Genomic DNA, 25,668 nt, shown 5'->3' with positions numbered 1-25,668 from the left:
AGAAATGGCATAAACAATATTATCAGAGAGCTACAGGACCAAAAGAAAAAACTATATAAGCCATGTAGCAAAATTGCCCACTTACTCCATTGGTTACATGACACGAAGAGATCGAAAAGAAGATCCTCAGACTGGTGGGACCCCCATAGCAGATTTATGAGAGGATTTGTACTAGAATAACATGAAATGAGCAGGATAGATGGGTTGTGAAACACATCTTGGAGGAAATCTCTACATGGATCACAGATGTTACAGATCCCCTATAGTTCTGCTGTGGTAAGCTGACTATGTGCCAATTAATTTTACTTGCCAAAAACTAGAAACTTAAAAGGTGGAAGGAACCTGAGAGGTTACAGAGGTCTGAATGGACTAATCAAACCCATACCCAAATGGTATCTTTCAAATGGCTCCTCAAAAGCCAATACAATTTCTAATCAAACACCTCTAGCACAGGTAGAATTCGCCATACCTTTCGAATAGCACACACCTCCCACAGCTATTATGAGGATCAAATGAAACAATAATTGTAAAGCACTTAGCACAGTGCCTTGCACACAGTAAGTGCTATATAAATGTTAGCTATCATTATTACCACTAGTATTATTAATTATTGGATAACTATAATGATTAGGAAGTTAGGAGCTTTTTTATTTGAAATGAAATCTACTCTTCTGCAAGGGTCACCCCACTGCCCCTCAAATCAAACCTTTTCTTCCCATGTTTTTTCTGTCATCCTGTAATCCTGTAGTCCTGGCTCCCCCAAAAGACAACTGCATCATCCCTGGCCATCCTTTCTAATATTCTGTGTTCTTACCCTCAACCCTCAACAGACTACACCAAGAAAAGAAGTAGGCATGCTTCTTATTCCTCACTCAATTCCCAGACCCTTTCCCTGCCACCATCACTCTGTAACCTCTCATCCTTTGAAGTTAACTCCATCTAGATTCTGTTCTCTACTAGTCCCCAGGGGATTCTCCCTTCCTTTCTCAAGGCATTCAGTACCTAGCTCACTGTTTTCCTCTCCACCCCAACTCCTGAATTTCTATTTCAGGGACTTCTATTTACATGATAATGTCTCTTCAAATACCCTTGCTTCCCAATTTACCAAACTCCTCAACTACCAGTACTTATGCCTTCCCTCTACTCCACCCACACTTTTGATGTCACCATCATTCACCAATGTTCCCCTACCATGCTGAAATTCTTCTAACCATAACCTCCTATCCTTCCATTTTTCCCTGGGCTTCATCCCTCCCTACTAAAACTTGTCTCTGTCATCACTTCAACTTCCTGTCATTCCATTTACCCCTTCCTACTGCCCCAACCCATGACTTGTGTTCTGGTTTCATTTTCCTTCCTTCAAAATCTTGACCCTATTGTTAATCAGTTGTCTTTATGCTATGCCCCTGAATTTTTTTTTTGCATTTTGGAGGGGGGAAGGTAGGACAATTGGGGTTAAGTGACTTGCCCAAGGTCACATAGTTAGTTTTTGTGTTAAGTGCCTGAAGCCGGATTTGAACTAAGGTCCTCCTGACTCCAGGGCCAGTGCTCTATTCACTGTGCCACCTAGCTGCCCCTGCTCTTGGTTTTCTTACCCCTTTGTTCAAAGAGGACAAGAAATCCTACCCCTGTATTGCTACCATCATCTATCATCTTTGTTCATATTCAGGTACAGCTAAACACTGGTGGAAGTCACATGACTATGTTGACTGAGCTAACTTCAAATTAATGTTATTTAATCTTCACTCTGACACATCAATTATTCTTACTCTTTCCTCATTCTGTCATATTCCCTAAATTCATTCTGAACTTTCTTATCTCTCCTCAGGCCATCTAAACTATTCCCTTCTCCCATTCTCTCTGTAAAGGACTTTACCTCACACTTTACTAAAAAATAACAAATGGGGTGGCCAGGTGGCACAGCGAGTAAGAGCACCGGCCCCAGAGTCGGGATGGCCTGGGGATCGAATCTGGGCTCAGACACTTAGCACCCACCTAGAAACACCTGGCCATGTAACCTTGAGCAAGTTACTTAACCCTAATTGCTTTTAAAAGAAATAACAAATAACCAACATTTATAGAGCACTTCAAGACTTGTTTTACATGTATTATTTCATTTGATCCTCAAAACAATCCTGTGATATAGATGTTTTCCTTGTTCTCATTTTCCAGATAAGAAAAATGAGGCCAGTTCAGCCCTAAGAAATGTATACAAGTGGAAAGGAGAATTACAGTTATCCCCTCCACATCCAGGGCCTTAGGGATAGAGCATTCCCTCCCACCCCCACCTCAAGTCGATCTGGAAAATCCTGTAAAATTTTTTGGCTCTCCCTTTATACCAGAGAAGTCTGAATTTCTTCTTTTTCTTTTATGGGGTGTTTATAATACCTTATTGTAAAATTTTGGTTGATATTACACAATATTATACATATATTTTATGCATTTCTGAGTTTCTAAACTTTTTGTTTCATCTGCTGGCCTTCATGTGTCACTTGAGGTTTCTGCAAAACTCCTCAAATATTTCCATTTAATTTCTTATGCCAATTCACTATATATTGAAACAGTGATGGGGAAAGTCATGATGTGGAAGGGATAACTGACTGTACAGTTACAGCTCTGAGGAGGAATTTCTTGCATGGGAGAGGAAGGAGTAGCAGAGCCTGGAGCTCAGTTTCAGGATCCTTCATCTCCCTTGGCAAGAGAAGGACCTCATAAACTTCAGAGGTCTAGAGGACTTCCTGTCTTTGGCTAGCAGTTTGCTAGACTTATCAGGTGATGACCATTTATCATTAATTCCTCTTCATCAGGATTTTACACCTCAAGATCCTCCTCAATTCTCTCCAGTTTCAGAAAGGGGGTGGTTCTTCTCCTTCCCAAAGTAACCCCTCTATTTGTGCCCTCAATTCCATCCTGAATCCTCCTATGTCCTCCAAAATCTCAATCTTTTATTCATTCCCTCTTCCCAATTTTTAATTTCTCTCCATATCCACTGGCTCTCTCTCTGCTGTTTTAAAATATTCCAAGACCACCCTCATCCTTAAGAAGCCTTTACTTAATCCTACTGTCTCTTCAAACTATTGTCCAAGGTCTCTCCTCCATTTCATAGCCAAACTCCTAGGGGGAAAAGTTGACTATACTTAACTTCCTCAATTTTCTCCTCTTCCATTTATTTCTCAACCCTTTGAAATCTGGCTTTCTTCCCCATTATTAAATTAAAACCCTCAAGTCATCGAAAATCTCTTTACTGCAAAATTTTATAATGACTTTTTCTCAATAATCATTTTTGACCTCTCTGCAATATTCAAGATGGTGGGACCAACCTCTCCTCTAAGCCCATCTTCTCATCCTTGGTGAAATCTCCATCCTGAAGGCCTGTTTTCCTGATTGTTGATTTCTTTGCCAAAGGCACTATTTCAGGATAGGCCCCAGACTTTCTCACCTCACTTCCAACTCAATTCACCCTCTACAACACTTCTCCTCCTCCTCACCTGCATATCCTTCCCTCAACTTTCCAGCTTCCATTTATTTGAGGGTGGAGATTGTATTGTTTGCTTTTCTTTATATTTCCATTGGTAAATATAATTCTCCCTTCCCTAAGTATGTGTAACATTGTCCGCTCCTATCTCCCACTACCTGCCTGAGTGATGTTTCTCAGGTTCTTTTGCTGGATCTTCATGCACATCCAGCCCTCTATTTGTGGAATTACACCCAGGTGCTGTCCTGGACCCCCTTTTCCTCTCTCTCTATGTCTTTCTTGGTACTCTTCTCAGTAAGTACCATAGGTTCAGCTACTATCTCTATGCATCTGATACCCAAATTTATCTTTATATACAACCTGTGTCTGACTCAGGACTCCATTTGGAGTTTTCTTGGCAAAGATACTGAAGTGGTTTGCTATTTCCTTATCTAGTTAATTTTACATATGAGTAAACTAAGGCAGAGAGAGGTTAAGTGACCTGCCCAGGGTTAAACAACTAGTAAGTGCCTGAGGCCACATTTGAACTCCTGAAGATGAGTTCTTCTGATTCCAAGCCCATTGCTCTATCCATTGCACCACCTAGTTGCCCCCAATTTCTTCTCAACTCCAACATTCTGTTCAAAACAGAAGTAGGTATCTTCACCCCCTAACCCTGTTAACTTCTAGTGTTACCATTCTCCCAGTGACACTGGTTTAGAACCAGAGGTCCTCCTTGGTTCTTTGCTCTCGTTCACTGTCTCCCATCCCCAGTTAACAGTCAAACCTAGTTGATTCTACCTCTATAACACCTCTTAAATCCATCCTCTTTTGTTCGTTTACATTGTAACTTTCCTAATTCTGGTGCTCATCTCTTTTACCCAGACTCCTCTCTAAGCCATCTCCTTCTCATCTGCCAAATTGATAGCCAAAAAGCAAAGGTCAAATGATAGTATTATACCCTGCTCAAGAAGTCCCAACAGGATAAAATTCCTCTGGCAGGACAAACCAATAAATAATAATTAGATTAACTATCATTTGTATAACTCTCTTTAAAGTTTGCAAAGCACTTTACTTAATTCATTTGATCCTCACAACAACTCTGTGAGGTAGGTGCTATCATTAGTCCCATTTTACAGAAAAGACGAAGAAAGGTCACATTACTTGCCCAAGGTCCCACAGCTAGTAAGTGTCTGAGGAAAGATTCGAACTCAGGTCTTCTTGACCCTGCTACTTAGCTGCCTCAATATGATTCCAAGCAATCTTTACAGAGTTATTATTCATCCTCAAGCATAATGTGCTAGACTAACTGGACTTCCTGCTACAAGACATTCCATCAACACAGGCTGTCATCCTAGGACCCTAGTTCCTTCAAGCTCACAAGCTACATTCTGTAAGAGGCCCTTCATGACTCTTCTATTTGTTAGTTCCTCCATCTCACCCCTGCTTCCAAAATTATTTTTAGATTGAATTCATGTCCATGCATCACCTACTCTACCTTCACCCCCATAGAATAGATGCTTCTTGTGGACAGAGCCTGTTTTGTTCTCTTTGTCTTTTTGTCCCAAGCTCCTAGCTCAGTACTTGGCGCAAAGCAGAGGCTTAATAAATTCCTGATTCTTAATAAATTAAACAAAATGTATGTTGACATTAATGACATTAATCACAAAGAATGTGAGTTAAGATAATGTGTATCAATCACCACAACTGAGTAAACACACACACACACACACACACACACACACACACACACACACACACATGCAAAAAACCCCAAACACATGCGTCCTGTTGTCTTGGGGGCAGGAAGTTAATGTTCATCTTCAGAGTTCAACACCATATGCTAAAAATGAAGATCATAACTCTGCCCAAAGGGCTATAAAAATGCTCCAATTTCTATGTTCCAAAGTCAAGCAGAACAAGATATATTCCTCCAATGTCAGCCTTTCAAATATCTAAAAATCTTAATTATGTCTTACTCTCATCCCAAGTCTGTTAAACATCCCTATGTCTTTCTACCAATGACATATTTTAGAAAAGACATCGATACGTATCCAGAGAAATAAGACAATGATGCTAAGGAAACTATACACTCTCCAGGTTGACAATGTCCCTTCTAAAAAGTGTCAGACATAATAAGATACAATCTACCAGATGTGGGTACAGTGACACCATTGCCTCCTTTGCTCTGAACACACCATACTTCTATTAATGAAGCTCAAGACATCATTAATTAGCTCATTTAGCTGCCACATCATGCTGCCAACTCATGCTGAGTTTGACTGACATTTTTGAAGGGATCATGATTTCAGCGGTATGGGGACTTCCCACCCTCAACACAGATCACTACCTCTCTCTGCCTTAGTGAGTAAGTACTTCTTTGTGAATTGCCATGGTCAAAAGGAAAACCATTTTTCTGGGCAACAAGCTCTCCTAACTTAGTTAGACTGGTTCTCTGACAGACACAATTCATCACCACGCATTACTCAGAACCGTTCCCAGCTTAGTAGGTCCTACAAAGCCTTGAAATGCCTTGGCAAAGCAAGACTTGCTTCTGCCTCACAATGACAGTAGGGCTTTAGCAGGTGATTGACTCATAGGATGTGACTCAGGCTGAACTTTATCATCCAATGTATCCACTATCCTGCCCAGCTTCATTGGTTATTCAAGTTTAAAAAATAGGAGGAATCTCAAGTTAGGCTATTTTTTACTTATTTTGAATTTATAGATCTGCAATCATGTGGTTTCCCTATAGGGAAGTGTAAATTCCCTAAGGACAAGATCTATTTCTATTTGTCTTGGTATCCCTACAGCCTCCCATAGAGCATGGTCCATAGGAAGTGCTATTAACACTTTTGAATTGTACTAAGACTTTTGTGATGGTCGGTACTTTGAGTCTGATAAATTAAAAAGATTGACCAAAACAGATTTGAGGAGAAAGATATACAGCATTCTATTAGTGATGTCAATTTAGCCCCCAAAATGCATGTTGACATTAATACATTAACCACAGAGGATGTAAGTTAAGATAATGTGTATCAATCATCACAACCGTAAACACACACACACACACACACACACACACATGCAAAAAACCCCAAACACATGTGTCCTGTTGTCTTGGGGGCAGGAAGTTAATGCTCATACTCAGAGTTCAACATCAAATGCAAAAAAATAAAGATCCTAACTATGCCCAAAGGGCTATAAAAATGTGCATACCCTTTGACCAGCAATACCACTTCTAGGACTGTATCCCAAAGAGATCAGAAAAATGGGAAAAAGACTCACACAAACAAAAATATTTATAGCAACTCTTTTTGTGGTAGCCAAGAATTAGAAACTGAAGGGATGCCCATCAATTGGGGAATGGTTGAACAAGTTGTAATATATGAATGTAATGGAATACTATTGTGCTATGAGAAATGATGAACAAGTGGACTCCAGAAAAACCTAGAAAGACTTGCATGAACTGATGCTAGTGAAATGAGCAGAACCAGGAAAACAGCGTACACAGTAACAGTCACAGTGTGATGACTGACTTTGATAGACTTAGCTCTTCTCAGCAATGCAAGCACCTAACATAATTCCAAAGGACTCATGATGGAAAATGCCATCCATATCCAGAGAAAGAACTATGGAGTCTGAATGCAAAACGAAGCAGACTATTTTCTTTTTGTTTGTTTTGTTTTTTTCCTTCTTTCTCATGGTTGCTCCTATTTGTTCTAGTTCTTCTATACAACATGACTAATGTGAAAGTATGTTTAATGAGCATGTATGTGTACAACCTATATCAGATTACATGCCATCTTGGAGAGGAAGGAAAGAGGGGAAGAGGAGAAAATTTAAAATTATAGAAGTGAATGCTGAAAGCTAAAAATAAATAACTTAAAAAATAAATAAAAATGAAAGTCATAGTATCATACATTAAAAACTAGAATGGGCTTTAGAAGCAATCTAAAAAAATTCCTTAATTTTATACAGGAAAAAAAAACTGAAGTTAGGAAACATTGTTATTTCCCTGTGGTCACATACCTAGTAAATGACAGAGATGAAATCCGAACCCAAGGCTTATAACTCCAGGTCTAACACTCCATACACTAAGGCCACTCTCCAAGGCCACTCCACATAAAACAGAAACTTCCAAAACTTTTCAGGCAAACAGTCTCTATCTAAAGACATCTGAACCGAGCACTGCTCAAGTTAGATAAAGAAACAGATGAGCTATGTGATACTATCTTAGATTCACCCAGTACTAGAAAAAGTCCAGAGAGGTTTCTTTCCTTCACTACGAATGAGATATCAAATATACTAGAAATAAAGCTGCATTTTTATTCAAATTCTTCAGAAAAGGGGAGTCCCTTATCACCCTTAAAAGTATATACTGATGTCTTACAGGTATAGGAGGTCTGACTGTTCTCTGCAACCCAAATTAGTACTCAACCTAGTCCTTACTCTCGACTTCATCCTGTCTCTTTCCAAATGTCCCATGTACATAACATGTAATGACAAATGACATTTCTATAGCACTTGAAAGTCTGCAAAACACCAAACATATGTATGTATGCATGTGTATATATGTATACATATGCACGTGTGTATATATGTATACATATGCACATGTGTGTATATATATATGTGTCAATATTTCTATGTATCTATATAGGTGTGCACATGTATATATAGCTGGTTGTCCTTTGTTCTCAAAGAGTATCAAAATGACATCACTTTGTTAGAGTCAAGTTACAGCGTGTCAGACTACAGGCTGATCAGACCATTATGAGCTCGGAATGCTCTAATGCAGGTCACGCACAATAGTCCATGTGAACATTTGGAATGGATTGTTTAGATTTGTGCATCTCGTGTTTCTTTTGAGCTACTTCAATTCGACTTTGCTCTTAGAGCACAGCACCTTCTCTGTTGTGGGCATGCCATGCCGAGTAGTCCTGTGCATCTTGTACATCTCCCATGTCATGTAATCAATTCTAAAGTCATTCAGAGAGACCTTGAGAGTGTTTTTGTATCACTTCTTACCTCTATGTGAGTGTTGCCTTGTGTGAGTTCTCCATAATATGTATATATATACACATATATAGAGTATATGTATATAGGTACATGGGTGTAGGTACACTATACACACATATAAAATCTCATTATCTCTTTAAGAATTCTGGGAAGTTTTACAGATATTATCCCCACTTTACAGATATCGATAAGCATCTATCACATACCTACTATGCACCAGACACAAAGACACAAAAGCAAAAAACAAGAGTCCCTGCCCCTGAGGAGCTTACTTACTGAAGTGTAATCTGGAACACAAATTAAAAGGCTGAGGTAGTAGGAAGTTACAGAACTTGCTGAGGGCCATACAACTAGGAAGCTTTAGAAACAGGAGTGGAAACTAGATACTTTCTGACTTCAAGTGTAGCAGTCTTCCACTATACCACTTATTACTGGAAAAACCTCTTCAAAGACCTGTATCTCTTCCCCCCACTCCCCATTAACTCCACTTACTTTCTCATATGCTAGCCTAGTTTTCACCTTCGTCCTTTATTTCATTTTTCTAATGCTTAAATTTCTATTTTTTTTTTCTATTGGCCCATCCTATCTTTCCTTTTAAAGCATAAACTCATTGAGAAAGACTAAGCATGTTCCCTAAGAGGCCTTCCAAGCCCTGGTTGAGTGTTGAGCAATGTTCCCTGTGTATGTTCAGTGCACTCTCATTGAATGGCTCATGATAAAAACATCTTCCACTGTTATAAAAGAATAGCAGAACAATAGTAGGGGAGGAGAGGGATAGCACCCCCCTCTCCCCAGCTCACAACTGAAGTGTCCTTTCCTAGTCCTTCTCTAATAGGAGATCTTCAAAGAAAGAGAGGATCCCTTCAAACGGCTGCTCTGCCTACACTGGCTTTCACTTGTTGAAGTGGGCTGTGCTGCAATCATCCTGCACCCACACTTCAGAAAAATCAGACTAAATATAGCCACCTTTGCTTTCATCTCCACTGAACAGCTGAACAGGCTAAGGGAGGGTGTCACTACTGCATTACACACCAGAACATGGCGGAGAAGCCAGTGTGGATACCAGTTAAGCTTCAGCACTGGCACCTGTAGTTTTACAAAGGCAGCATCCGGATGGGAAGAAGTGTGGCCTTGGGAAGAGGTTAGGCAGCAGCCAACCAGAAGCGATGGGAGGTATCGATGATGGTGATTTTCAGAGCTCATCAACAAGAGAGCCAGGAAGAATTTTTTTTTTAAATTTTAGAATGTGTCTTTAATATGTAGGAACAGCCATAAGAAAGTCAAGTAGAGAACATGTCCTTTCCCCCTAAGTAAAAATGAATGGGTAACTTCACAAGTAACTTAAAAATTTACATTCTCAGCTTAACTTCTTCTTTATTTTTAATTTATGGAAAAAAACCAGGTATTTCCATAACATAGTACAATAAAAAAGACAATCTTACACGCAACTGCAAATCTACTATGCACAACTTGCTATTCCTTTCAAATATACAACAAAATTATCATGTAAATTTTTAGTTGACATTCTGGGATGGCTTTCCTCCAAAATAAAGAAGTCAACCAAAATAAGACAGGTGTATAGTTCTCTTCTGTTAAATCCAATTCCCCAAGTGATAGCCCTTTAATAAGAGAAGGCCCCTTTCTCCAAAGTGTGTGTTCTCATCAATCAATGGCTTCCTTTTGCTTTAGGAAGCAAGGGAGTTTGGCTTGATTCAGGATTTTAACAATGGCCTAACTTACCGACTTGGAATTTAGAAATGGAAAAAACTTCAAAGACCATCTAACCCAAACCCCTCCTTTCTTTCACCCACGAATCTCTCCAGAACTCTACATCCAACTTCCAAAGGAGAGATCAACTGATTAATTTAACAATATTTATTATGGATCTTTTAGGTACTGGTCTGGATGCTGAAGAAGACACAAAGTTAAGCTTTAGTTAAGACTTAGTTTCTGTCATCTTTTATGGAGCTAACTTACAACTTAATGGAACGGCAAGATACAGACATAGCTGATAGATATATCATAGATACAGACATAACTAGAATACACATATATTACAAAATAAGCACATCAGAGAGGTGGAAAAACAAAGTACTATATTAGGTTGGGTGGGGGTAGAAATCAGAGAAGGCCTTTGAATTGAGCTTTGAAAACATTAGTAGAAATTCCAAAGATAAGGAGGAAAGGAGAAGGATTTAAACAGAATAGTAAATGAGTCCCCTCCCTCAAGTTAATAAGTGACCCTTTCACTGGACCCCAAAGAAGAGATAGAAGACATCTCCCCCAAGTCCTTTTTGAGGTTAGAGGGAAGGTGACCAAGTGTAGACCATTGTACAAAACAGCAGAATATTTTTTCAATATATTGATTAGCTAAGCTAATTTTTGTCTCTTCTTTCTAATTCTTTTAAAAAACTTTATTATAAGGCATGACTCTCAGGAGGACATGGAAGAAAGTTATGGGGGAAAGCTAGGTAATGTAAAAATAACAGATATCAATAACAATTTATTTTAATGGTCCTTCCTCTGAATTTGCACAAAAATGGGCCAGTCAGATGGGCAAAGGTGGCAGAAAATCTATTATTTCATATATGTGTGTATACATACATATATATGTATATATACAAACATATATACATGTGCTGTTGTTCAGGATGCCCCATTATTAAACTCAATGGGAGCTTTTGCCTTGGGATAGGTGGACAGTACCTGTCCTCTAATTTTCCAAATTCAGCTACAAAGCCTAAGAACCAGACTGCCCTTTGCAGAACCTCCCATCCCATAACTGAATCTTCAAACTAATCTCATTATGACTCCCTCACTCTATCACTATCCTTAGCAGGAAGAACTCGAGGGCAGTGGCTTTCAAAAGTGTGGTCCTGGGAGTACCCAAGACCTTTTCAGGGAGGCCATGGGGTCTTATTTTCATAATAATACCAAGATGTTTCCATTTCTAATACAGTAAATATCTATAGATATAATCCACAAAAGCTCTTTGAAGGCTCTTCAGTAATTTTTAAGGAGGTAACGGGGTCCTGGGACCAAAAAAATTGACAACCACTGCTCTAAGGTAAAGAAAAAGCAAGGGATTGAGAGTTCCATGAAAATCACATACTAGATGGAACAGATACAAAGATCATAACTAGAGTCCATGACCTTAAAAGGGCACTTACAGTTTAATGAATGTAGGCAAACGCAACCAACATGTTTCCTGTCATTTTGTTTCCAAATTTGGATATTATATGTCAAGAATAGTTTTGATATCTCCCAGGATTTACAATCTTCATCTACTTTCAGGATTTTTCTATAGTATCTTTTACCACCATTATACATAGTCCATCCTTCTCCTTGGCTCAGTTTCACAATTGTTTCTCTCACTAATCCTAACTCTCCATTCAAAGTCCCTTAAAACTTTGTTCTCTTCTTTTTTTATCGGGATATTTAATATCTAAAAATCTTTGGATTGATGCTAACTTAGCCTAAGAACTTTAATACACTAAATATTGATTATATCACTGGTTGTTTTCTCCATTTCAAACTATTTAAAAGCAAGTTTAGCCTAACCATTCATATAGAAAAAAAACAAGTGAATGAAAAGATGTCTCTTGTCTAGATTTATGACATACAGTAAACAGACAAACTCCATAGGTTGTCCATCTCTCTTTCTACCTATATATCAGTTGATTGGCACAAATGGATACTGAATTGGGCCCAAATTAAATAGGGCAGTGAATCAGATTACCTTCCTGAAACTGCAAAATTTCCTGAACAATACCCAAATTCTCCCATAAAAAGGCACACATGACTATGTCATGGAATACTATAATGTCCAAGGAATTAAAAACAAGTCCCACACAGAGAGCAACTGAGAAGAGAATAGTAGATATGAACAGGCTGCCACATAATAAATATGGAACTTCAAGGAAGATCAAGAATAAAGAATGTCACCAGGGAAATGGAGGATCAAAAACAGACGAGTAAGGAATAATAGATACTCAACTCAATTGTTACAATGGGAGGCTTGCAGTGTAAGAAGTCCCGTGGTACATATGATGGATCATTTTGCATAAACTTATGGGAAGACATGGACAAGAATCTCACGAAATTGGCAAGTCATATGGGTTATTATCTGCATCATTGTAGGGGCTACCCAAAGCAATGTAATTACAAATTCATTTGAGAACTGAATTGGTTGTTCACTTTTTTGTATCATACTTACTTGTATATATATTGTATTTTTTTCCTCCCCCACCCCCTTAAGAGGGAAAGCTACTTAAGAGTAAGAGGCCTGTCTGTATTCACCAATGCCTGGTACACAATAAATGTTTTTTGTTTGTTTGTTTTTTGCTTTTTGGAGGGAGGAGGGCAGGGAAATTGGGGTTAAGTGACTTGCCCAAAGTCACATGACTAGTAAATGTTAAGTGTCTGAGGCCACATTTGAACACAGATCCTCCTGACTCCTGGGCCAGTTCTCTACTCACTGCACCACCTAGCTGCCCCTGTAAATATTTTAGGAATATCTGGTGAATCAAACAGTCTGATCCCATAACTAGATCATAAAGGGGGGACTAAAAAGGGGGAATCTTATTCCTATTTTGATCTTTTACGATGTTCAGCATAGTACAGAAAGGCTCTTAATAAATATCTGTAGATTTTATGGTTCCTACCTGCTATAACTTATTCTTCTTTTTTCATTCCAATTCTGTGGTTAGTTGGTTTATAGGCTGTAAAAGTCTGATGTACATGTAGCACTGGGTTAAATTCTCACTTAGGTTAAAGTTATGAAGTTAATTATTCCTATTTAACAAACAAAGAAACTGTATCTCAGAGAAGTTAAGTGAATTGTCCAGAATCTAATAGCTAGAAAACAGCTAAGGCAGGATTTGAACCCACATACTTTCTGATTTTACCCTGAACTTCATCCACTATATCACAATGACTTTCTGTAGTATACCCAATAAGCTGTCATCCAACCTTTGTATAAAGCTTTCTAGTGAGTCTCCCCAACAAGTCCTCTTCACTTTAAGATAACTTTAATTGTTAGGAAATTCCAGCTGCCATAAATTTTAATCTACCTCTCTGAAACCTCCACTTAGTGCTCCTAATTCTACTCTCTGGGGCCAAACAGAATGAATCTAGCCTGACAATGGAACCTTTCGAATACTTGAAGACAGAGTCTTTTCTTCTCCAGTCTAAACATTCTCAGCCACTTCAACTGATCTTCATATGGCACAGTCTCAAGTCCCCTCGCCAATCTGGTTATCTTCTTCTGGGATACTCCAATTTGTCACCATCCTGCTAAAATATGATACATAATACCAAGAAACTGGGTAAGCCTCAAAGGATTATTATCAAATTTACTTAGAAGGAGAGATACCTACACAGTAAAACCTCAATAATTCATATAAATTAGTAGAGGAAAGTTGGTCAGTATTACTAAATAAATAAATAATGGGGGGGGGGCCAACAAGGTGGTGCAGTGAGTAAGAGCGCTGGCCCCCTGACTCAGGAGGACCCAGGATCAGTTGTGACCTCAGATACTTAACACCCATACAAAGAAACTGACAATGTAACCTTGGGCAAGTCACTTAACACCAACTGCTTTAAAAATAAATAAATAAATAATGGGGGAGAGAGGAAAAGGGAGAGGGAGAAGGAGAGGGAGAGAGAGAGAGAAAGAGAGAGAGAGAGAGAGAGAGAGAGAGAGAGAGATGAAGAAAGAAAGCTTTGTCACTTTGAAGTGTTAACTAGAAAAAGCTAGAAAAATTTTTACAAAAAAAAAAAGGACCTAGAGATTCACTTTGTTGAATACAGGGAAGAAATCTGTAATAATTATATCAAATCACTTCTGATCCAGAGAAACATGAAAGGACTTATATGAACTGATCCAAAGGAAATAGCACCATGATTAAGAAAAAAGTACCCATTATTACTATAATATACATGGAAATAACAATAATAAAAAACTGGAAACTATATAACTATAATGATTGAGCTTGGTCACAAAAAAAAGGAGGAAAAATGCATTTCTCTCTTCCTATAAAAGGTGGGGCATTATGGGTATAGAACATTGCATACACTGTCTTTCATATCTCTCTTTCTTCCCAGTTTAGAAACCAAGGCAGATCTATTTAACTCATCTGTTACCTAAGAGTCTTAGAAAATTGCCTGACACCCTGTGGGGTTAAAGAATTTGTCCAGGGTAACACAGCAAATGTGACAGAGGTAGAACCCAGATAGTGTCAATCCTTTAATGTGTCTGTTTTAGAAAACCAGAACAAAATGATAAAAAGAGAAACAATTCCTCTAAAGGGGAACTGGTTTAACTCTTTCCTTTCTTTGCTTCAAATCTCTCAAATGCCACCTGAGTGAAACTTGAGAACTTTGGAAACCACAAACAATAACCTGGGTGACCAATAACTGGGTGACACTAACTGAAATTCTTACTAGCTCCTTTTAAAAAGCCCTCCTACCACCTTTTCAGTGTGCTTTGGTCCAACCTCTTGCTTGGGTAAAATACTGCTTCAATAAGAGAGGAAAACTATAAGAAGGGCATGACCAATTCTGTATACATATTATATAATAAATATGTAAAATATATGTATATGTACATACACAAACACACTGGCTTCAATATGTCAAGGATCTCTGTTCACAATGTGGGTATTTGCTTTACAAACCCAGGAATCCCTTTGGGACTTAGTTGACAGTTGTTAAGAGTATATTTCTTCACACTTTGGTCATTCTGACAAAGAGCCTCTCCAAACTTATATAGACTGGTGTTACCAGGCCTATACCAGAAGATTTTCCAACTTGGTTGAATGGCATACGCAGCCTTTGAGTATCCAACATCACTTTCAAGCCAAGAGAAGGGGAGAAAGGGCTTCGGTGGGGGAAAGGGCCAAGTTGAAATCCCAGTGATGACCTGTGTGACCTTGGACAATTCATTTAACCTCCTAAATAACTGGAGGGAGGGAAGGAGGGAGAAACAAAGAGAGAGAGAGAGAGAGAGAGAGAGAGAGAGAGAGAGAGAGAGAGAACTTGCCTCGTCTCTCCCCATTCCAATCTGTTCTCCGCTCAGTCACTTAAGTGATTTTCTTAAAGTACAAGTCTGATCACGTTATGCCCCCCCCCACTCAATAAAACACCACTGACTCTATATTGCTTCTAGCATAAAATACAAAATGCTGTTTGGCATTCATAGCCCTTCATAACCTAGCCCCTTCTACCTTCTAAGTCTTCTTACACCTTACTCCCCATCACATAATTGATCCAGTGATACTGTCTACAAACGAGACACTCCATTTCTTGCTTCCCAACATCTTCTCCAGCTGTCCCTCATGCCTGGGATGCTCTCCCTTCACCATTCTGCCTACTGACCTCCGTGGTTTCTTTTCCATCCCCTCTTAATTCAAGTGTCTTCCCTCTGCTACTTATTTCCTAGTTATCCTGTATATACCTTGCTTTGTTTTTTTCTCATGTTGTCTCCCCCATTAGATTGTAAACTCCTTGAGGGCAGGGACTGTCTTTTGCTTCTTTGTATCCCCAGTGCTTGACCCCCATGCCTAACACACCATAGGCATTTAATAAATGTTAATTAACTGAATGATTGAGCTATAGATACACACGTGTATAAAATGTACATTAATGTAATAGCTGGTGACAATGGATGGATATTAAATGGTAAATAAATGTTTCCTGTTCAAAAGGTTGACAAGCAGAAGGTAAGCACCTGGCTGCTGAGAGTAAGGACTATTAGGAGAACAGGGTTCATGTTTAAATTGGAGAGCCATTCTTCTTCCTTTCTACTCCAAAAGAAAGAGGCCCTCAGAGACTGATTCTTGTCTCTTGCCCACAAGGAATAGACTCATTTCCCGGTGGCACTGAGCCCAGTTCTGCTGCTGGGGTGTTGCCTTCTCTCTTGCCCTTGATGCCTGGGAAAGGCTTTGGACCAGTGCCGCCCTTCTATACCGTAAGTAATCCTCTATATATGAGAGTGTAAATGCTACCTTTAGTCATTATCGCTCAATCATTTCCTGGCTGTCTTGACTCATCACACAATTCGACATCATAAATATTAGTGGGTTTTATCATTAACCTCTAATTTTTATAAAACAAGTATCTGTTATGGGAATTTTACAGCCAGAGCACTGGATCTGGAGTCAAAAGACCTGGGAGTGCTAGGACCTAAGTTCGAAAACCGATTCTTGTCATTTACTGGTTTTGAGACCTTGGCGAAGTCACTCCAGGCCTTACTTTTCTCGTCTGTACAGAGCCTCTACTCTAAATTTATGCTCCTATGACCTCAGGACTTGTACCCCTACTTGAACCCCAGGATGTCCCCATCCCCAACCATGCCTCCAACCAGGAAGCTCAATGGATGCTGTAATCTACAGATATAATTGCCAAACAAAACTCGGAAACTGGGTACAGGAGATCCAAACGCTAAAAGGAAAAAGAGATAGAATCGCAACCATCCCCACCCCGTCACCACTTTGACGGGATTCGAGTAGTTTCCCCCTACCCCCACACCCCGCACGAATTCCGTTCCCACAAACTTTCCCAAGCGGCCGAGTGAGGCTGCAGGAACAAGGAGACAGGTGTAGTGACACCTCTCCACCCCCGGCACAGGCGCCGCAGCAGCTCTTGCGCGCCCAGCTCAGAGTCCAGCGTTGGAGGGAGGGGTTTCCAGCCCAATCGCAGCCCGAGATCCCAAGCAGTGGGGGGGATGACGCACCTGGCAAGGGTCCCCCTCCCCACGTGGGGGCACAAAAAGGGCTCATCACCCACCCGCCGGCCGGCAAGGGGAGGCTGGAGAAGGCCAAGGAGATCAGTGTGGGGGCTGGCACTTCGGGCTGGGTAGCCAAGGCTTCCCTCCAATTCCCGGTGTGACAATTTGCATAATGGGATTTTTATCCTCTCCCACCTCCAGACCTTAATTCCTTTGCACACCATTGCCCCTCTAGGCCACCTCTCCCCGGTGATATAACCCATGTCTTCTCCTGGGTGGCCCAGGTGAGGGGCAAGAGGCGGCAGAACTCCATTCCCTCCCCCTCACCTTCCTTCCCATCTCATCCCTCTCCCTTCCCCCTACAATCCCCTCAATCCTCATCAGTGGGTGCACTGGGGTGCGCGTGTCGATGCAGCTGCTGCTGCTGCTGCAGGAAATAGGACTTAGATGTCTCTTACCTTCCACAGCCATTCTCTCAGTGTTTGCCTAACGTATGCATAATTCGCCTGGCCTGGGTACTTCTTCTGCCCAGGACTCCCCACCCCCCCACTTCACTTGCTCTCGCTTATAAATTCTGCGCTCATCTGCAACCAAGATCAACCTGCAGCCCTCACGCAAACTGGAGGAGCCGACTCCCTGCACGAGCCGGGCAGTCTGGGAAATGTAGTCTCCCTTCCCCCCTTTCTCATCCCCGACAAATACCCCCAGAATCCATCCTCTGAGCGCGCTTTCGCACCACCCTCTCCCCCTCTCCAGAGTCAGCTGGGGGTGCGGACTGGACTAGGCAATGGAGCGCATCCCCAGGAGCTGGAGAGGAAGACCGGGAGCCCGAGGCTGCGATCAGAACTACAGTTCCCGAGATGCAAAGCTTCAGGGTTTAGCAAGCGATTTGGAGTGGGGATTAGTGATTGAGAACTTCCCCGTCAAATTAGAAGGGGACAGGTACGAGGGCAAGGGTCTGGTTCTAGGGGCGGGAGGCTACTGGCTTTTTTGATAGCTATGTCATTCCACAGTTTACTCATCCGACATTGGTCGCATACACTCTGGACCTGACCTTTCCCCACCTACTCCGTGCTAACCCAGAGACCCTTGGCTTCCAACAGCAGGGCATCTTATTTGATGCCTGGCCTTCAATGTCAGCTACAAAATGGTTGCACCCAGTAGGGCTGAAAGAAAGCAATGGTTAGTCACCCTTCTGTTGTGCATTGCAAGGACGTTTGAGGCCTGGAAGGAAACCCAGCCTAGGATCCTCCAGCCAGGCAGGTTGGGAAGGTGTGAAATTCCTGAAGAATTTCAACAAAAATATATTAGGCAAGCCAAGTAGTTGGAGGTTTATTTAACACATTCTATGGTGCAGTCAAACTGGCCTTCTTACTGTTCTTCACACAACAGATTCTATCACTTATCACGGTGCCTTTGCCTAGGTTTCCCAATGTCTTGAAGGCATTTCCTCACTTTTCATCTATCAAAATCCTAAGGCTTTTTAAAACTTTCATCAAATATTACCTTCTTCATTAGGCCTTTCCAGATTCCACCCTCCCCCAAATGCTATTGCTGTTCATCCCCAAATCGCTAAATATTTATTCTGGGTGTGCTTATACATATATCATCACATATATACATGTATGTACATATATACACACATGTGTATAGCATGATGGTGTAGGTATACACACAAGCATGTGTTAGAGTTTATATATGATGCCCCAAGCCTTAGTGAAGTTAAACAAATTTAAGATATATATACACACATGTATGTACATATGTATGAATATGTATACATATATGTGTCATTCCTTCACATCATAAAATGTAAGCTTCTTGAAGACAAGAACTATTTTTTTTTGGTTTCATTTTGTATTCCTAGTACGCAGCACAGTGCCTGGCACATAGAAAATGCTTAACAAAGGCTGTATGGATTGATTATATTTTTTTCACCAACTGCACTGGTGAAAGTGACTCCCTACAAAGAAAAAAATCACTCTGGGGAAGGGGAAAAGTAATAATCTGGGTTGTACTCAGGAATATTGAGTAAAATGATGGAATCAAAAAATGTGGTTGAAGGGGCAGCTAGGTGGCACAGTGAATAGAGCACCAGCCCTGGAGTCAGGAAGACCTGAGTTCAAATCCGATCTCCGACACTTAACACAAAACTAGCCATGTGATCTTGGGCAAGTCACTTAACCCCAACTGCCTTCCAAAAAAACCTCCCAAAAAATTAAAAATAAAAATAAATGTAGTTATAAAGAACCTTAGACATTATGTTGGACATCTCCTGCAAATTTTACAGAGAAGGAAATGAAGGCTTAGGGAAGTGAAACGATTTGTCCAAGGTCATACAGGCAATAGATGGCAAAGCTGAGATTGGAACACAAGTCCTCTGACTCCAAGCTGATGTAATAATGTCAAATAGTCCACAATGACTAAATTACTGAAGTCCATTTCCATCCTCTTATCTGATTCTCTAATAATTTATTAATTGTAGCAATAACAAAAATGACTTTGTGCCTCCTTTTGTTGTATAGAAGTGATAAACATTTTAGCTGATATGGGCAATGGATAGTAGAAGAGAATAAATCTGAGTCCTTTTAAATGTATTTTTTAACTATTAAGTTACCATGACAACCCTCAACCTCTTTATTCTGTATTCCTTGATTAGTGGGAGGACTGGGTAGCAAAGGAGCCTTCAACACACAAAAAAAGAGATCAATCCATACTGTTTATTATGAGAGTGGAAAGAAGCAGTTTTAGGGTCTGTTTTCTGTTGCCATCATTCAAAGTACTGAGCAGCTAATATATATTCTTAATCCAAGGAGAGTCAATTTAGATCTCCCTCCTTACCTGTCCTGCTCTGTAGGGGTAGTTTGGGCTGTTTTCCTAGGGTCCTTGTAGATGTTGTGGCCACAGACTATTCTCTTTCCTGTCCTTGGCTCAGCCCCACCTGATGCTTTTCAGGTCTGGTGGCTTAGAATATAAAACCATTGGCCTGGCAGTAGGAAGGCAACACATTTTATTTTACTGAATTTGAACTACCTTCTGAGTGCTATGGAAAAGAAAGCACTGGCAAAATCAATAATTCCATAAAACTCACCTGAGGCCTGAACTCTCTGGTCCATTGAACCATACTGGAAAGATCAGGAAGAGCTGCAAAAACTGGTATAACTATTTTGTTCCACTCACTGTAGACTTTTATTTATCTCCAGGTATCCTCCATATTCTTCCCTGGCCACACAGTGTTATTAAAGATGGGTATTCCAACCTCATTCCATTAAGTAAATATTCTAGCCTCCTTTGTCACCATTACTAAAGAGGAAATATCTTTCACCTCCACCCTTCTAGATATTTTTAAATTTATATTCATTTTATTATTTACAGTTTTAGCACATCCAGTTAACATCTGAATCCAACATTTGTGGAAAACCAAAATCCCATGCATGAGGGTGCACAATTATGACGGGGAGACAGTGTCAAGATCTTTCATCCCAATTAAATACTTGAAGGAAGTATGTCTTCTCCTATGGATCATAGACTCCCAATCATAGGGAGTGATCTCTGATGAGTTACACTAAAGAGAAATTGACACATAGCAATGTCCTAACCTTTTCCTTTGCCATAAAGATATAGGCTGGGTTATTCCATTTCTTACCCCAGTTCTTGTTAACAGTCCTTTACTTATATCTATCCTTGTTTTCTCTTTCAAATCTGTACCCCACTATTAAGGTGTTATGGACTAAATGCTGGCCACCACAGTTTGGTTCATAATAAAATCTTAACTGATAGGATAAAAAAGATGGACTTCTGGGCATAAATCTCCATATACACTGGTCACACAGTTATCATAGCCTACATGAGATACTAGTTCATCCTAAGAAGAGATGTCCACAGATCCACTGACCTTAGTAGCTGCACGTTCAGGTCTATAAGAACACTTGGGTCCTTCTTTGACCACATAAAGCTACCAAATCCCAAGAACCGATAATACTCTAAATCCCCAGCCATTTGCAAAAATCTGTCAAGTTCTGTCCATTTATGGCCATGACACTGTTTTTTTCTGATTTAACTGGCCTTTCAGAAACTCAATTTTTCTGCATGCCCAGCAGGATTTATAGTGACACTTTTTTTTTTTAACAGATTTCACATAAACATGTTTCCTCTAAGTTGTGGGTTGGGGAAATAAAAAAAAATGTTGACATCTGGATTATAGAATGATAGTATTTAATATAAGCTACATGGGATGGTTCAGGAACTCCAAAGAGTGGTTCTGTCCACGATAATAAAAGCATAGAAGCTACTGTAAAGTATTTGGACAAGTTAGACTCTCAAGAATTTATAATATCCATGATCACAATATACTGCCCTTGATTAGCCACTATAGCTAAGGCCAAAAGCAGGAAATTTAGTGGGATGTCTTCTATCTACCTTCACCTTAGTAAGGATACTTCTTCCCTTGGTGATTTATATCCCAGAACGTCCAGTAGAAGCTAGGGTTCTGTAGTGGCAATCACACTGGCATACCCAGGATGGCTGCTAGCACAGGTTCTTAGATCTGCTTTACTAGAAAAGATAACTAACTGTTCAAGTGGTCAGCAGTCTTTTTAAATTACACTCATAAGTTCAGGGGAAAAATCAGCACCCAGAACTTCAAAGAAAATATAAGTAGAGAAATATAGACTAACAGGCAGGGCTTCTAACTGTCTGAGAAATTAGCACAGACCAAGAAACAGATCCAACTGTATGACAAAGGCAATACATACATAGTTACCAGAGAGAGAAGCATCAACATCTAGGTTTTTCAAAGCTATAGGACTCCTTAACAGCTACCCAGAGTCTCATTTGTTCAAATCACAAGAACATTTAGATCCAAAGAGTATCACAGCCCTCATGACCCAGTGCCTAATTAGAAATTAACAAAAGGTGTGAAAGTCTTCCTACAGTCAAGCCTCCCCTAAGCAAGCTTCTCTTAATGGGCTCCACTTGAGAAGTATTAATAGTTGGGGAAGATTTTATATCCCATTAACATTACAGATTCCCCTATGAAGTTCCTTGGTAAAGTTGTAACCTAGTTACCAGTATCTAGCAGCTCCTCTTGTGTTTGGCACCCCACCCTCTGTCCATGCCACAATAACTTGGGAATAAGGAAACCAGTCCCCCAAGGATCCTACAGTTTAAAAAAAAGTCAGAACTCTGGGAAAACCTTGACCCTCCTTATTCTGACAGTCCAACAAGCCTGGACTTGTGTGCTAAAGACTTGTATCTGTGAACAGTTGGGTAGGATGGAGGCTGATCAGCTTAGGTAGAAGCTTTCAGAAATGTCCTAAATTTTGGTGGGGCAGAATGACCTTGACTACTCTGATGCTAGGTGTACTAAACAATGTTATTAACACCTTTGTAAGTTATCATTCCTGTTCTTATACATCATGTTTTAAAAGCCATACTCAAAGTTCATTACAGGGAGAGGAAATTATTGCCATCTACTCACCTAATAGAGTGATAGGGATCATTCCCTTCAAATAATCTCCAGAACTCCTCTGCCATGTAGGCAGTTCAGTTTATTTGGCTAACTGATGGGTTCGTCTGTTGCTCAAACTTTTTTGATCTGCACAGGCTTGTTAGATGGTCTGGTGGGGAAGACCCAGAGGGGTAGGGCATTAAACCATTGTGGTAGGGAGGTCCAAACAAAATATATGATTAATCCCATCTGAAGCAAGCTGGTCAAAAGAATGGGAGGTGGCCTTTTTTAGGGAGAATAAATTTAATCTCAAACCTACCTCTAAAAAAAATTTCACCCCCCCCCATTACTGCCTTCCTTTCAAGAACTAGGTATAGAGGGAATTCATCTTTATGGGCCTAAGTGTACAAATTTTTCACCTAAAAAAGAATAAATAGTATTGTTCATCAGAGGGCTGTGATTGATTCAGTTGACTTTTCAAGAACAAATCATTTGTAAGCTCTCTTATTCTATGGAATTCTGCAATAAATTAAAGTATTTTTAATTGGATTATTATGATTTATGATTGCCTACTGAATTTTAAACAACAACAACAAAAAACTAAAAACTTTGGACTCACTGGACCAGGCCAAATTTAGACTTAACTCCCAACACTAACAATATGAAAAGTCGCAAAGGGGTAAGAACTAAGTGACTGAGTGAAAAGTAAATGGAAAATAAAAAGGCTGTAAGATTATCTGTGTAGCAAATTTAAGATTTAGGGCAATGTGAAAAGAAATAGCAGACATCCATAATTAAAATCTAGAAGCCTGAGTTTTTAGCACCAGTCCTGATCTTTACTCATTATACAATCCTGAAATAATCATCTAATCTATCTGAGTCTCAGTTTCCTATTTTGTAAAAACCATAATGAAAATTCAGAAAACTTTTTAAAGTACCTACTATGTATAGAGAACTTCTGAGGAGATTCTAAGTTAGAAGACATACACTAGGTACTCCAGAGAGTTTTTGTAAGGAATGCCTTTTGTAGATTGTAAAGTATCATATTTATGTGAGTAGTTATTATTTTGACTCTTTCAAAAATCCCATTTTCAATACAAGATTGATTACTGAATAAAGTCGAAATCTAACATTTAAAGCTCTCCATAATTAGCCTCCAATGTCCCTTTCCTGCCTTTTCTCACATTAGTTTCTTTTTTTATATAGTCTCTAGTTTAAACTGAACCAAACTCAAATTCACCTCAATGCCTTTCCTCCTATACAATAATCTACCTCCCTATTCCTTTACCCCTTTCCAAATACCATCCTTACCTATTTGAGTCCTTCTAGTCATTCAACTGACACTTCCTTCATGAAATACTCTCAGGCAGAAGTCTTCTCCATGTTTGCCCCAGGAATTCACTTTATTTCTACCTTACTAATTCACTTTACCTTTTCTAATATGTATATGTTTTTGTGTTCAGATCACTCCCACTATATTGAAAACTAATGGAGGGCAAGAGTAAAGCCTAAAAACACAGCTAAAGTTTATTAAGAATATACTTTATTAACTAAACTGTCCTGGGCATAGGGGAAGAAACAAAATTATATAATACATTATTCTTGTCCTCAAAGAATTCATGGTCTATTGTGGGGTAAGATATAAACATGGATAACTGAAATAAATAATTTACATGATAAGTGAAAGAGACAACATGATATATGGGAAATTGGGAAAGATATTAGGACTGTATATATAGATTTGCATAGAGATAATAATTATACCCATGGGAGTTGGTGAGGTCATTAAAGGAGAGAGTATAGGAAAGAAAAAAAAGGACTCAGAACAGAGCTTAGAATTAGTGAATAGGGGGCGGCTACATGGTACAGTGAATAGAGCACTGGCCCTGGAGTCAGGAGGACCTGAGTTCAAATCCGGCCTCAGACACTTAACACTTACTAGCTGTGTGATCTTGGGCAAGTCACTTAACCCCAATTGCCCCTACAAAAAGCAAAAAAAAAAAAAGAATTAGTGAATAGAAGTTTATCCAGCAAAGGAGATGGAGGAGTGGTCAATTAGCAGATAGAAGAGTCAGAAGAGCAAAGTATCATTGAAGCCAAGGTGGAGGAGAACATCAGAGAAGAAGGGCTGGTCAACAGTGTTAAAAGCTGCAAGAGATATCAAATAGAAAGATGATTGCAAAAGGCCATTAAGTTTATTAGTTAAAAAATTATTAGAAACCCAGATGAGAAAATTTTCAGTCCAATGGTAGTCATTAGTCTGATTGCAAGGAGCTGAAAAGTGAGTAGGCCACATAGAAATGAAGGCAACCAAGCAGAAATCATCCTTTCTAGGAGTTTGGTGGAAAAGGAAAAGAAATATTGGATGATAACATGAGGGAATGATAGTACCAAGTGACATTTACCTAAGAATGGACATGTTTGTAGGCATAAGGGAAGGAGTGAATGGATGAGAAGAGGTTGAAGATGACAGAAAGACATGAAATGATTAGTGGCCAAGCAAACTCCTAGAGAACATGGGGAAGGGTGGGATCAGGAAGAAAAGTAGTGAGATCGAACTTGGCAAGGAGAAAGGCTACCTCTTATTCAGAGACTGTACCTATACCTAAAGAGGAGAGAATAGAGAATAATACAGAGGGGTTTTAAAGGCAGAATCAGAGGAGTAGCAGCTCGCAATAGATGGCCTCAATTGTAAGTTGGAAGGCAGGTCCTCTGATGAGAGAGAAGGTACAAGAAGAAACCTGAGAGAAGAGTTATGGAATAGTCATTGATGGGAGTGTACTGACCCCGAAGAAGTGAGAGGAAGTTGGACCAGTGATATAGGCAAAGGATTAGACAGGGAGGAACAGGCACATAGCTTCTTATGTAGCCAAAGAGATGATTCTGAGAAATTTTGAGGAAGGGAAGAAGGAAACAAATGAGGGAATTTATATCAAAGTGCCATCCTCTCAATAAATACCAAAATAAAATCTATCTATCTATCTATCTATCTATCTATCTATCTATCTATCTATC

The 25,668-nt window shown here is 39.7% G+C and overlaps 1 protein-coding gene across 5 annotated transcripts in view; it reads right to left on the bottom strand.

Annotated features, from left to right (window-relative positions):
* SAMD12 (sterile alpha motif domain containing 12) overlaps positions 1-25,668 on the bottom strand; it is a 604,883-nt gene that overhangs the window by 522,233 nt on the left and 56,982 nt on the right. The window contains exon 2 of one of the 5 annotated variants that reach the window (XM_069081255.1): positions 17,663-17,788. In XM_069081255.1, coding sequence (XP_068937356.1) covers positions 17,663-17,675 — 13 coding nt within the window. In that variant the 5' untranslated portion in view covers positions 17,676-17,788. Of the gene's footprint in view, positions 1-17,662; positions 17,878-25,668 lie in introns of those variants that run through there. The other 4 variants (XM_069081256.1, XM_069081254.1, XM_069081258.1 and 1 more) reach the window with 4 other exon arrangements.

This window comes from Petaurus breviceps, unplaced genomic scaffold (assembly GCF_028583685.1).
Source record: "Petaurus breviceps papuanus isolate PSGF00001 unplaced genomic scaffold, PetGlider_PUasm1.0 98, whole genome shotgun sequence".
NCBI classification, from domain to species: Eukaryota; Metazoa; Chordata; class Mammalia; order Diprotodontia; family Petauridae; genus Petaurus; species Petaurus breviceps.
Note: the sequence above shows the minus strand (reverse complement) of the source record. Positions and strands in the feature narration are given on the sequence as shown.